Here is a 12,257-nt window from a genome sequence, read left to right as displayed (position 1 = left end):
ATAAGGAAGTTTGCAGCGCTCAATTATTACCACAGCGCATAAATAACGGGAGCAACCAGTCAAAGCAGTAGCTACAGTGGCCAAAATTTCATCGCCGCGACTGTGCCAGGCTCGGCAACAACTTGAATGCATTGTGCCCCCACGGCTGAAAAGGGAATATTGTTGCGCTGCTTATAAACTTTCCAGGCAGCCCCGTACGGGCCAACCAATCAGAAAGTATCAGCGATATCACACTGGTTGCAGCAGAAGCAGAAGCAGAAGCAAAATAGGATTTTGCACGGTATTTCCATATGTAATTTGCATCATAGACGAGGCGCAGCGCCAGTGTTCACTGTACCTAGGTAAGTCACTTGGCTTACTTGAATGTTATTTAAAGACCGCTCCGCATATCTCAATTCCAATTCCAATTCCAATTCCATCAGCACTTTCTCGGCAAATATCTCTTTTTCTTTGTTACTATAATCTGTGCGTTGCTATGAGAATGTGGAAATTAATGTTTTCGTATTTCCTTGGTTTTGTGGCCTGTGCTGCCGCCGCACCATCAGACTCAAGAGCTTCTCTTCATGACACTCGGAACTATGGCAAGATTCAGTGGGAATCCTGTGGCGACCTCGGCGTGAACGGTACAACGGAGTTAGAATGTGGTAGTTTGGCTGTTCCCCTGGATTACACCGAGCCTGACTCCGGTAAAACACTCGACCTTCAGATCTTAAGGGCTCCTGCGCCAAATCAACCCTCGAAGGGAAGCGTGTTTTTCAATTTTGGCGGACCAGGAGCCAGTGGTATCGCTGAGATGTCCTTGATGGGGTCTGTCTTGAGTGTGTATGTGAAATCTATCGTATGGCATTGTTTCGACGGAAGCTCACCTAGACTGGGATAGATTCGTCGGAGGCTCATACGACATCGTCAATGTGGTACCACGGTGAGCATAGAACGATTAAATCTTGGACGATTAGAATAGAGCTAATGACCACATTACAGAGGAACTGGCAGCACCCTCCCGTTCTCCTGTTACACAGATAAAGAGGAACGAATAAGATCGAACTTGAGGGCCCCTGTTGCTACAAATGCCTCTGATGTTTCTCTTGGAGAGGTCTGGGCTGAGGTTAAGAACAAAGCAGACGCTTGCACTCACGCACAGAGCGAGACTGGTGCACTTGTCGGGACGGCATTCACAGCTAGGGACATAATGAACGTGGTTGATGCTCTTGAGGAAGACGGAAAACTGAGATTGTGGGGTAAGTCCCATTCACTTGCAAAGGATTTACCATAGACTCTTTGGACTCATCAATTCCTTAGGCCAGTCGTACGGAACGGTTCTCGGATCGACGCTAATTGCTATGTTCCCGGACAAGATTGACAAGGTTCTCCTGGATGGTGTCATGGATGCGCAAGAATACTATCATATGTACGCCGGCTTCTCATTCCGTCCTGGAGACGATAATTGTACAGGATTCGGGCTAAGATATATTTTCTGATAGTAATGTGGGCCAGGTCACGGATGCAGATAGCGCTTTTTCCGGGTTCTGCTCCCAATGCGTCGATAAAAAGGATATCTGCCCTATCGCTGGCAATCGTACAGCCGAAGAGCTTGAAGAAGACATTTATGCGGCGATGGAGGCGCTGAAGTCCGAGCCTATCCCCGTCTCGGTGGATGGCCATGGATACATCGTCGACTATGCAGCCATCAAGGGGACAATCTACAATGCCCTCTACTTCCCCGCAACGTGGCCCAGGCTAGCTGAGAAGCTCGACGTCATGTTTTCCGGAAACATCACGGGCATTCTTACTGACCTCGTGGCCCCCCTGCCGGCAACCCCAGGCGCTGAGGCTAGCCTGGGGATCAAGTGTAGCGACAACCAGAGTCCTCTGGAGACTCTTGAGGATGCGCTCCCCGGTGTCCACGCGCGGGCGAAGCTGAGCAAGATTGGTGGCGACGTTGTCGACTTTAGCGCGCTGCAATGTGCCCGCTGGGGAATGCCGGCAAAGGAGCAGTACACTGGAGACTTTAGGATCAAGACTGAGAGCCCAGTTCTACTGGTAAGCACCCAAAATGACCCCAACACACCGCTCGTCTCAGCCAAGAAGATGAGTGAGGGTTTTGAGGGAAGCGTGGTGCTTGAACAGGAAGGTTATGGAGTAAGTTTAACGTCCCATTGCGTTACTTAGTTCTATCGTGATTCTCTAACGGGGAGGTTTCAGCACACAATAACTTCACAAGGCTCTTTGTGTACTATCAAGGCGATAATGGCGTACTTTAGTGACGGTACTCTGCCCGAGCCCAACACGATTTGTGAAGTTGACGCAGTGCCGTTCTCAGGAGATGATGGACTGACAGCTATCCTGGAAGAGCTTAGCAACGCCGCTGGAAAATAATGTGTAGCACATATTCGAGGTCTAGGTGGCCTGGCTGAAGGCAGCCAACAAACCAATGATATTATTAAACCTCGTTGCTATTCTTCTCACACACAATACATATCCCATTGTATACCGTGTCTCCCACCCTTAGGGTGATTGCTGCGTGGTGCAGGTTATCTTAGCTCCCAGGGCGCGCTAGATGGCTCCCAGGAGCCCTTGCATTCCCAGGAGCGCAATCACCCGTCCTGGGAGTCAGTGGCTCTAGATAATTTTAACCCCGCGCGTCTGCTATGGCCCTACACATGATCAAGCGACTATATAAGGGCTATAAGGGCTCAACTAGACCTTCAAACCGGCATGCTTTTCAATTACTATACCACTATTGCACGTCAAGATTCTCTGAACAGCTTGAACGTTTCTCTTTTCTCCTAGGCTCGTTGTGAAGAAAGAGACCCTGAAAGAGGGTCGGCGAAAGTTGAGCAACCTTGCGCGGAGCCCATTCGACCTTTCCACATTCGACTCTCATAGTAAGCTCAAGGTAGTCGATCTCATCAACATCCCTACACTCAGTGAGCACTCAGTGAGCGAATCAGAGTGCTCAGATGATGATCAGTGAGTGGATCAGGTTGCTCAGGGATGATCAGGTGATGCTCAGTGAGCAGATCACGTTAATTATGTAATGGTCCGTGATCAAGTCAGAATACTCAGGGACGTGCTCAGTTTTACTCAGTGATCAAAAAGCGGCAAGAGATGAGCACTAAAACGGAAAGGGAAAGGTCTCGAGTGCCAGGTATTATCCGGTACATATGCAACGCTATGAGAAAATGTACATCCCAAGCCAAAGAAAATACCGAAAGTCATCCAACTAATCCCTACTTCGACCGCCAAAACGGCTTCATAACAGACCGCACATAAACCAGCAAGTAAACCATCAAGTAATTTGTCACGGTAAAAGCAAGGAAGATACCAAAATACGGCCAGATCTTCGAAGAATCCAGACCGATTCCAGACAAGTACTACAAACACAGGTTAGCATCCATTCCAGGCAAAACAAACCAGGTTCCAGGGGACAAAACTCACATCATCACCAAAGCTATATTCACAATATCCGCACTCACCCATCCCATCTGGGTTGGAGAGGTACCCAACACCCTTCGCATCAAGCCATACACCCGCATATTCACTGCAAGTAGTGTTGGGCGGGCTCTCAAAGATGGTCAATTCCGTCTGGGAGCAGACAACAGCAGTACCACGGAGGACAGAAGTAAGCACACCACCAATCCAGTATGTAAACGGCGTGATATAGTACATCGTATACTTCCAGAAGGCAGGCATCTGGGATTGCGGACGGAGGATACCGTTGAAGAGCTCGCACATGATAATGAAGAAGGGCATGAGGGTAGCGGCGATCATTGAGTCGGCGCTACAGATTGACAAAAATATGTTAGTTGATCAGATCACCACAGGAAATAAATGGTGCTGGGCTATATTAAACTCACCTCAGAGCTGCGATCCACTGACCCCACGAGGTCGCGAATAGGAAGAAAAGGAAGAACATCAGGAAACAGTATCCAGCTGCAAAGCCGAGTGGCAATCCCACCATGAAATAGTATATGACGAAGAATACTACGCCGCCGAAGACGGAGTAGGGGATCTCGGAGATGATCTGGGATGTGCAGAATGCTACCCAGCCGTATACGCCACTCGGACCTTCTCTTGCTAACCAAATATCGCGGTTCAGGATGAAACGCATAGATATAGCGTTGATAAATTCGGGGACGAGCATCAGGACAAGGAAGCAGGAGAAAGCTTTCGACTGGAGGTCTGTGGTGCTGTTTCCGATCTGGAGGTAGGTGAGACCGTTGATAAGAGCGTGGAGGAAGGAAGAGTAAAGACGCGAGTATGGGTACTCAGCGGTGCGCCAATACTGGCGACAGGTCCGTTGAGTGAGGAGTTTGATCTGCTGGCTGAGAGGGGGTAGGCTTGGAGGCAGGGAAGGAGCGTGGGTGTTCTTGTCGGAGCGGATGGAGGCGATTACATTCTTAACTTCGGCGAATTCTTCTGAGTTGCGCCAGATATCTGCCCAGTTCGTTTGCTTTCCCGAGGATTTCATGCCGCCGACGACTACTTCGATAAGGAAGTCGGCTGCGTTGGTGATCTTTTCCGGGATGTTGCCGTGTCTCGCGAAATACTCGAAGATCGCGCGGCCGGATTCGCCGACTGGGCCGAAGTAGTATGTGCTTCCGCCAGGGCTCAGAGCTAGGACACGGTCGAACTGAATCTTGTTAGCATTGATTCATGATCAGGGTGGTAGGTGCTTACCTCTTCGAATTGCTGCTGGTTAGCTTGATGGATAGTGCAGAGGACCGCCAGTCCCTGGTTAGCCAGACGTCGAAGCAGAGCGACGATACTAGTTGCGCCCTGACTGTCGAGTCCACTTGTCGGTTCATCCAAGAAAAGAAGGAGGGTTGGTCGAGCGCACAGTTCCACCCCAATAGTAACACGCTTTTTCTTCTCGATGTCCAAAGAACCGATCACGGCATCTTGCAATTCAACCAGGTCCAATGTGTGGATCACGGTTTCCACATATGCCAGCTTTTCCGCCGTTGGAACTTCGTGGTTTTGACGGAGCAATGCAGAGAACTCGAATGCTTCTTTGATGGTGCTGCTTTCGTCGTGGATGTCCATCTGCTGGCAATATCCGATCTGTCGGTTGAAGGATTGGTCCACTGACCGGTTGTCCACAAATAGAGACCCGGATAAAGTGCCGGGGCTCTCTCTTTGGGTGAGCGCAGTCAACACTAAAAATTGTCAGAAGACAAGCAATGAAGTCGTTTCATTGGGGAGCTTACATGTAGACTTGCCTGCTCCAGAGGCACCAACAAGAGCAGTCAAAGACCCTGGCTTGCAGTATCCACAGACGCCATCCAATATTTTCCTAGTCTCCTTGCCAATTTGCACATTGAGCTCCAAGTCAGACCATGAGAAGGTAGACTCGGTAGCTGTGAGTGTCTGGTCATGCTTTGTTTCATAACCAGCAGGCGGCGCGGCAGAATCAACGGAGACCGGCGATTTTTCTTCATCAGACTGAACCTTCTTCTCCCGCTTGAGCAGCTTCCGCGAGCTCGTGTACTGGATTGGACCAGCACTGTCCAGCTCCCACTCAAGCACCTCACTCAACCAGCAAGTCATTCCAATGAAGGCAACAGTGAAGAGACACAGAATCCCAAAATTGCGCCAGACGTTACTGTAGTAGAATCCATACTTCACGGCTAGATAGTCATCGCCGTTCACGACGGTGCTCCCAATCTGACTACCAGCATAGGCACAGGTCTGGTATGCGAGGTCCGTATATTCCGAACCGGATGGGATAATGGATGCGGCCGCGCAGGTAAAGTTAATATTGTGGAATTCTGCCGCCATGACTGATTCGTATGCATACAGGGCAGGGGTTGTATAGGCCAACCATCCAACCCAAGGAACATCTTGAATCATCTTATCGACGGAGAGAACGTAACCGCCGAACACAATGCAGAACATAACAGAAACTCCGCAGTAGCGGAGGGCCACTTCAAAGTTCTGTGATAGAGCGGCGAAGACACGGAATTGCGCCGTCAGGCAGATCGTGGACATGTAAATGAAGAGGTAGTCGATGAAGAAGGGACCAGCCTGGAAGGGTTAGCGCGTCTACATTTGCAGTGAGATTCCGGGATTACTCACATCAGACCGTAGACCGGACAGGAAGTACATGACAATCAAATATAAGAACGTCAAAAGCGTAGTTGTCACCATATCTGAGAACACTCGGGCCAAACACACAGCGCTGGGCCTCACAAACGCGAATTTCTTCTGTCGGCTCAGGATATCTCGACCCTGCATGGCGTCTTCCAACTCCGACATCTGCAGCCAGGCAAGCAAAATAGAAGAGTAGAAGAGCACACCTCCGCGAGAGTACATACCATCGGTGGTCTGGGGCTGATCGTAAAACATAGATCCAATCAACAACCCATAGATCACACAGGAAATCAACTTGATGTAGAGCGGGCCCATATGGCCTTTCAGCTGCCACATCTGTCGTTTCGCGCAAAGAACGACCTGTCGGAAGAGCGAAATCGTATATGATGACTTGGACGAGACAAAGCGTGACTTATCGCTCTGCATGGTCTTCTTGAATTCCTCCACGCTATCGCACTCCGAATCCGCCGGGTGGGAAGACCGACCGGCGAGCTTCTGATCTTCATAGGTTTCGACGGCCGTCTCGATATTAGCGAACGCAGCACTCTGGCGAAAAGCGGCCTCAAGTTCGATGGGGCCCTTCGGCGCGCGGCTTTCCCATCCAGCACGGAACCGCCGTCTTTCAGGCAGGGTGATGCTAGTCAGGAAATCCGAAGTCGTCTGCATATCAGCGCATTCATAGCCCAGATCTTCGAAGTAACGCTTCGCCTCGTTCGCAGGTCCTTGGTATAGCATGCGGCCCTCATCAATGAGCAGCACCTTATCCACCAGCTCGTAGATTGCATCTGAGGCCTGGTACAAGGTGAGCAAGGTTGCTTTGCCACAGGTATCAGTCATGATACGCAGACTGCGTGCATAGTCGAGTGCGGAGGACGCATCCAGTCCTCTGGTGGAATTATCCCAACATGCTACCGATGAATCGGTAGCGAGAGATTCAATGATAGAGATACGTTTGCGCTCTCCTCCAGACACACCGCGGATATACTCATTTCCCACCAAGGTGTTCATGGTATGGGACATCCCAAAAACACGCCCATAGATCTCCAGGTACCGGGGAATCCTCTCCCGATAGCGCTTGGGGGTCTTACTCTGCAGTGCAAACTCAAGCGTCTGGCGCACGGTCAGGGTCGGGAAATGCACGTCATCCTCGGGGACGTAAGCCACGACGCCACGATAGTGCTTCCTAACCTCATCGGGGCTAAGACCAGAGTAATCGATTGAGCCGGTAACACCCAGAAAAGAAGAGTGGTGACCCGCAATAGTTCGGAGAAAGGTCGAGCAGCCGGCACCAGGACGGCCCAGAACGCTATATAATTCCATCAGGTTAAATTCAGTTAAGGATAGGTTGGAGGTGATTTTCCTGCTTACAGCATGATTTCCCCGCTCTGCACGACGCCGGAAAAGTCCCGAATCAGCGGACGCCCATGCTCGGGCTTTTTCTTTGCGATCCATGGCTGGATCGTCCATTCGTAGATATCCTGTAAGGTGAAGGTCCGCCACAGAGCTGTAGCGACAGTCTTTACATTTGCATGGGAGTCCTCATCCCCCCAGGTTGAGAGGGATTGGAAACAGGCGCCGAGGTTGGCTGGTTTCTTGCCCTGGACTTGTTCCTCGAGGAACTTATCAAAAGAGGAATGCGGTTCCGGATACTTGGGATCCGGATGGGTTTGGGCGGTCAGTGTGTGATGGATGTCGGCGAGGGCATCCTCATCTTCATGTGAGACCTGCACTCTTGGAGGTTCATTGTTGTGTTCATTGTTGTGTTTCTCTGTGGCAAAGGAAGAGCTATGCTTCAGATGGGGGTGAAGAGGAGCGGGCATATTGAAGCCTTTAGACAGTTCAAGAAAATTCCGAAGTCATGGTACTATATATGAAGAAGTTGCACGATCTTGATTTATATTTATAAAGAACAAGAATAAGAATTCAGTTCAACCAAGAAGAGGAAGAAGAAGAAGGAAAAAGAAGAATACGACTAGATACCTCCCAAAAGGGAAGCCAAGGCTCATTATGATTCTCATGGAGATGACCAACCAATCCGGTGGGCAATGAAAAAAAAGCAGAATCGTCAAGATGGTGGGCCGAAAGAGGATATGTGATCATATTGTCCTCATGGCCAATGACAAGGGTGCAAACCATGGTCTTTTTTTCCTGGTTTATCACTATTATTGCTTTTGTTGCTTTCAATTTTGGTGGTTATTCGGAGAAAAAGCTTGAGATGGAAAAAGACCGGAGAAGGTCGACGGAATCCGCGGGCACCGCGCGATTGTTTTGCAGAAAAAGGAAGCCAAGACGAGAAGTAGGATCCACTGAACCATTCAAGAGGCCATATGGGAGGGGGGGCGATCTTTATTATAGCGGCTAACTCGTTCACCGTATAATTCTATATCGTATATATGCTGTAGGAAGTCAAGTCTATATGGTCTAGAATTCGGAGACAGTCCTATACATACCTATATTAGGGGTATAATCCATATGTTGTATATAGTATTTTTCAGTCCACTATATCAGCTATATATGTCACATTGTGTTCCAAGGCACCTGCATTGTCATACACGTTGTCATACACAACAAGTTCGTGCACTTTGACACTTTTGCACCGGAGAATTTCTCACGTGGGATTACTAATATATTGGTACCTCAGGTGTCTATCTTTGTAATATATAGTTGTGATATATAGTTAGACGAAATATCATGATCATAGCCATATACACACAGTACAGTAGTGATTATAATCAAATCAAAGATCACCCAAATTAAATTCTTTAGTAACAACTAATACCTAATACCTAATAGCATAGTATACATATCAAAACTCATCACCAAACCTATACCTACATCCTATTTCCTAATCCAGTTTAGCGCCTCCAAGCTCGAATCTCCAACCTATTTGGAGCCTCAACTTCCTTCCCGCTTCCTCTCCACCTCCCCAAAATGCAAACCCTCTACAACGCTCTAATCCGCACCCACCACATAACCTCCCGCAAAAAAGTAGCCGCCCTCAAACGCGCCGCAGACACACACCAATGCGCCGTACTCCTGCGCTCCGGCGGATGTCCGGGGATCATGTACGTGGAGGGCGGGAAGGAGCCGGTGGAGAGCTGGGTGGACATTGTCCGTCGACTGCGATATAAGGATTTCCAGTTGGTTACGAGACCAGGGGTTGTGGAGGAGGAGGAGGGTGAATGTGGAAAACAGGGGACTGGGAACGGGAACGGGAAGGGGGAGAAGAAAGATGGGAAAGAGTTGGATCTCCCTTTAGGATTGGACGAGGTGGAGAGTGTTAAGGAGTTTGGGGGATTATGGCGAGGAGGGGGGTGTGGAATTGGTGGAGGAGGGGGATGGGGTATGCTTGATCACTTCGTGGGGATGGAGTTGCATTTTGGGTGTTTGGGTGTTTTGTATACTACTTTTGGAGATATCCAGTCGAATTTTGTGATTTTTGATACTACAGTGACTGTCGTTGATTCATGACTTCCCTTTACAGAGTTAATAACCCAAACGCCATAATCTACCTATGCTACATATCTATACAGTTAATCAAGGCCCTGTTCCCGCTCAAACCGGCGCCGGATAACTGAGCAGCTTGCAGATATCCTACCAACAATTAGCAACCAACCAACTCATCCTCGTCCCCAGAGACAGACATACCTTTCGTTGTCTCCGATACTTATCATATATCATCTTCCAAATCTCCCGATCCCGACACCCACTCTCCTGCCGCGTGCCAGGATGATTATCACACTTCGGCTGCTCTTCCGCTAGCATTTCCTGCGGCCACATAATCCACGGCTTCGGCAATGGCCAATCCGAAAAGTGCACAAACTTAGCCTGCGCCAGGACATGATCAGGATCCCACACCTCATCATCATTCCCCAGGAAATTCCGATGATCCTTCGTCCGGAACTCGCCGGTCAACAGACCATACTGTCGATGCGGGAGGACCATCGCCGAGTCCCCATACCGCCTGTTCAACAGCTCCATATCATACCGGTGGTCCGTCAGGTTCATATCGACTTGACCATTCTGAGCGAGTGTAGTAACTTCGGTCAAAGCAAGGTATTCGCGGAGGGAGGGCTCAATGACGAGCATCAGGGACGAGAGCACTTTGTCTGGGAGAAGCCAGTAGGCACGTGGCATGGCGGCAGTGGTAGGCGGGAGGAAGAAGAGCTCGTCCATTGTCTGTAGGAGGAGAACGTCCGAGTCGAGATGGATGACGCGGTCGTATTCGTGCTCACCAAAGGCCATGAGCTTGGCGGTGCTAGTATCCCACGAAGCCGTAGAACCGGAGACTATGAAACGGGATTGACATGTAAGTAGGTGTGCCCAAGAGGCTAGGTCGATTCCCACAACGGGAGTCCAACTCACCTGCTGGATTCTGAACTCCCTCAATCTTAATCGGAATCAGCAGTACGTTGTACTTGTGTTTAGCTTCAAGTAGCAACTGGCTGACACGATCACGCTCATCCTCGACAACGAGGTCCCACTCCTCCGGGTAAAACAATACGCGATCCGCCTTGCTGCCGAGTCTGTGCAGGGCCTCGAAGACCATCAGGCAGTTGCACATGTAGACCTCGTTGGTTGCATACTGGGTATAGGCAAAGCGCGACCAGTCAACCTCGTCGTAGTGGATATGGGGTAAGGGCGGCGGTGGGGGACGTTCACGGCGTTGCCACAGGATAAATAGGACGATAAGGGCGACTGCGACCCATGTTCGGACACGACGTAGCTGGCGCTTGACTATGGAGAGACACGATTCTTCCGGGATATCGAAGAAGTCATCTTCCGAGGCATTGGAGCTCCGTCGGTAGGGGAAGGGCTTTTTAGGCGGCATTGTTGAAGTGTGAAGCTATTGACGACGCAGCGGGGATTTGGATAGATGCACGTGATTGCTATGTCATCGGTGATATTCTTGAATCTTTGAAGGCTGAAACAAGCTTGCAATGTTACAGACTTAAGATACATTGTTGTACATACTAACTAACTAGGGAGGATTCACCTCTCTTCAAGGTTGGATCATAGGCAAAGTAGGCAACATTTTCTATAATCCTAGTAACTATGTGGACGGAGTACTGCCTTCTTTTTACTACAATACTAGTCGGCTTTTTTTCCTTTTTAATTTATAAATATACTTTAAAATATTTTATATTAATACCAGCAGCTTAGGCACTGGCCATATCACGCTTAATTATCCATTAAAGTGATAGGAAGTAAATATTTTGTGAGTGATACAAATCGGAAAAAATTGAAGTACCTCAGCTAACATTTACATAGCAAAGATACAAAAAATAGTTTCCCTGGGAATCGAACCCAGAACCTTTCCGGAACATACGCTAGTCGCATTTGTTAACGGAAAATCATAACCGCTAGACCAGGAAACTGTTGAATGGGAGATTGGGTGAAAAGGAAATTGAAGTGCTCCACTAATACTAACATGCCAAACAAAAAAAGAGCAGAAAGACAAAAAAATAGTTTCCCTGGGAATCGAACCCAGAACCTTTCCGGAACACACGCTAATCGCATTTGTTAACGGAAAATCATAACCGCTAGACCAGGAAACTGCTCGACCACTGGGGCCAATTGATGAAGAGGCCGCCGAAAAATGGCATTATGGCCCAGATCTTTGTATAGTACACAATGATAAGTAACTAGTTAAACATAGTTATGATCAGTACAGTTATTCTCTCTCCAAATTCATGTATGTTGATATCATTGTTTTTATATACTCTACCTCTTTTCCCTCAGTTTAAGCCACTACACAGCCTACTTTGATTGAGGACTATCGTATACACTATATTGGTTGCTTATTGAGCATCACTTTTAGGTGGTCCGCGTTATATATATAGAACGAAGCATACTCCACATCCAACTATTTTCTAATATCGCTATATATCTCCCTAGTACTAAACAAAGATAAAGACTATCGTATGTTTTCTCTGTCAACGGAGGAAATTTGGCATAGAAAATGCACAAGCCGTGCCAATGAGCCAAAAAACCAGAGCAGGGGTTGCCCTACATTATCATGTTGTATAGATTTGTTCATAATACCATAACTCCATACCAATATAGTCCTCTCAATTGTCAGATACCTGTTTGAAAAGGATACATGTATACATTCTATATATCTCCCCACCTGGTGCAATTAGATCGCAGACTCTCTCCTTGTC

At 48.5% G+C, this 12,257-nt stretch overlaps 4 protein-coding genes across 4 annotated transcripts; 2 read left to right on the top strand and 2 right to left on the bottom strand.

The window, feature by feature from the left end:
• Window positions 1-481: 481 nt before the first annotated feature.
• N7516_010804 (alpha/beta hydrolase) lies at window positions 482-2,376 on the top strand (the record flags this gene model as incomplete). Its single annotated transcript, XM_057223522.1, has 6 exons — window positions 482-822; window positions 881-922; window positions 982-1,238; window positions 1,300-1,408; window positions 1,482-2,139; window positions 2,203-2,376. The coding sequence occupies 6 exons, from the start codon at window positions 482-484 to the stop codon at window positions 2,374-2,376; spliced, it is 1,581 nt and encodes a 526-aa protein (XP_057070743.1).
• An 854-nt stretch (window positions 2,377-3,230) lies between these two features.
• Window positions 3,231-7,913, bottom strand: N7516_010803 (putative ABC multidrug transporter; the record flags this gene model as incomplete). The annotated part of the gene is made up of 7 exons (XM_057223521.1): window positions 3,231-3,374; window positions 3,439-3,781; window positions 3,858-4,633; window positions 4,681-5,159; window positions 5,211-6,027; window positions 6,079-7,399; window positions 7,462-7,913. 7 exons carry the CDS (start codon window positions 7,911-7,913, stop codon window positions 3,231-3,233), a joined length of 4,332 nt encoding a protein of 1,443 aa, XP_057070742.1.
• A 1,111-nt stretch (window positions 7,914-9,024) lies between these two features.
• On the top strand, window positions 9,025-9,667 carry N7516_010802 (uncharacterized protein; the record flags this gene model as incomplete). Its single annotated transcript, XM_057223520.1, has 2 exons — window positions 9,025-9,436; window positions 9,627-9,667. The coding sequence occupies 2 exons, from the start codon at window positions 9,025-9,027 to the stop codon at window positions 9,665-9,667; spliced, it is 453 nt and encodes a 150-aa protein (XP_057070741.1).
• N7516_010801 (uncharacterized protein) lies at window positions 9,649-10,924 on the bottom strand (the record flags this gene model as incomplete). Its single annotated transcript, XM_057223519.1, has 3 exons — window positions 9,649-9,687; window positions 9,742-10,382; window positions 10,459-10,924. 3 exons carry the CDS (start codon window positions 10,922-10,924, stop codon window positions 9,649-9,651), a joined length of 1,146 nt encoding a protein of 381 aa, XP_057070740.1.
• Between the last annotated feature and the right edge of the window lie 1,333 nt (window positions 10,925-12,257).

This window comes from Penicillium verrucosum, assembly GCF_028828655.1.
Source record: "Penicillium verrucosum strain IBT 35672 chromosome Unknown utg000004l_segment0_segment0, whole genome shotgun sequence".
Taxonomy (NCBI): domain Eukaryota; kingdom Fungi; phylum Ascomycota; class Eurotiomycetes; order Eurotiales; family Aspergillaceae; genus Penicillium; species Penicillium verrucosum.
This window is presented reverse-complemented; position numbering and strand designations above follow the sequence as displayed.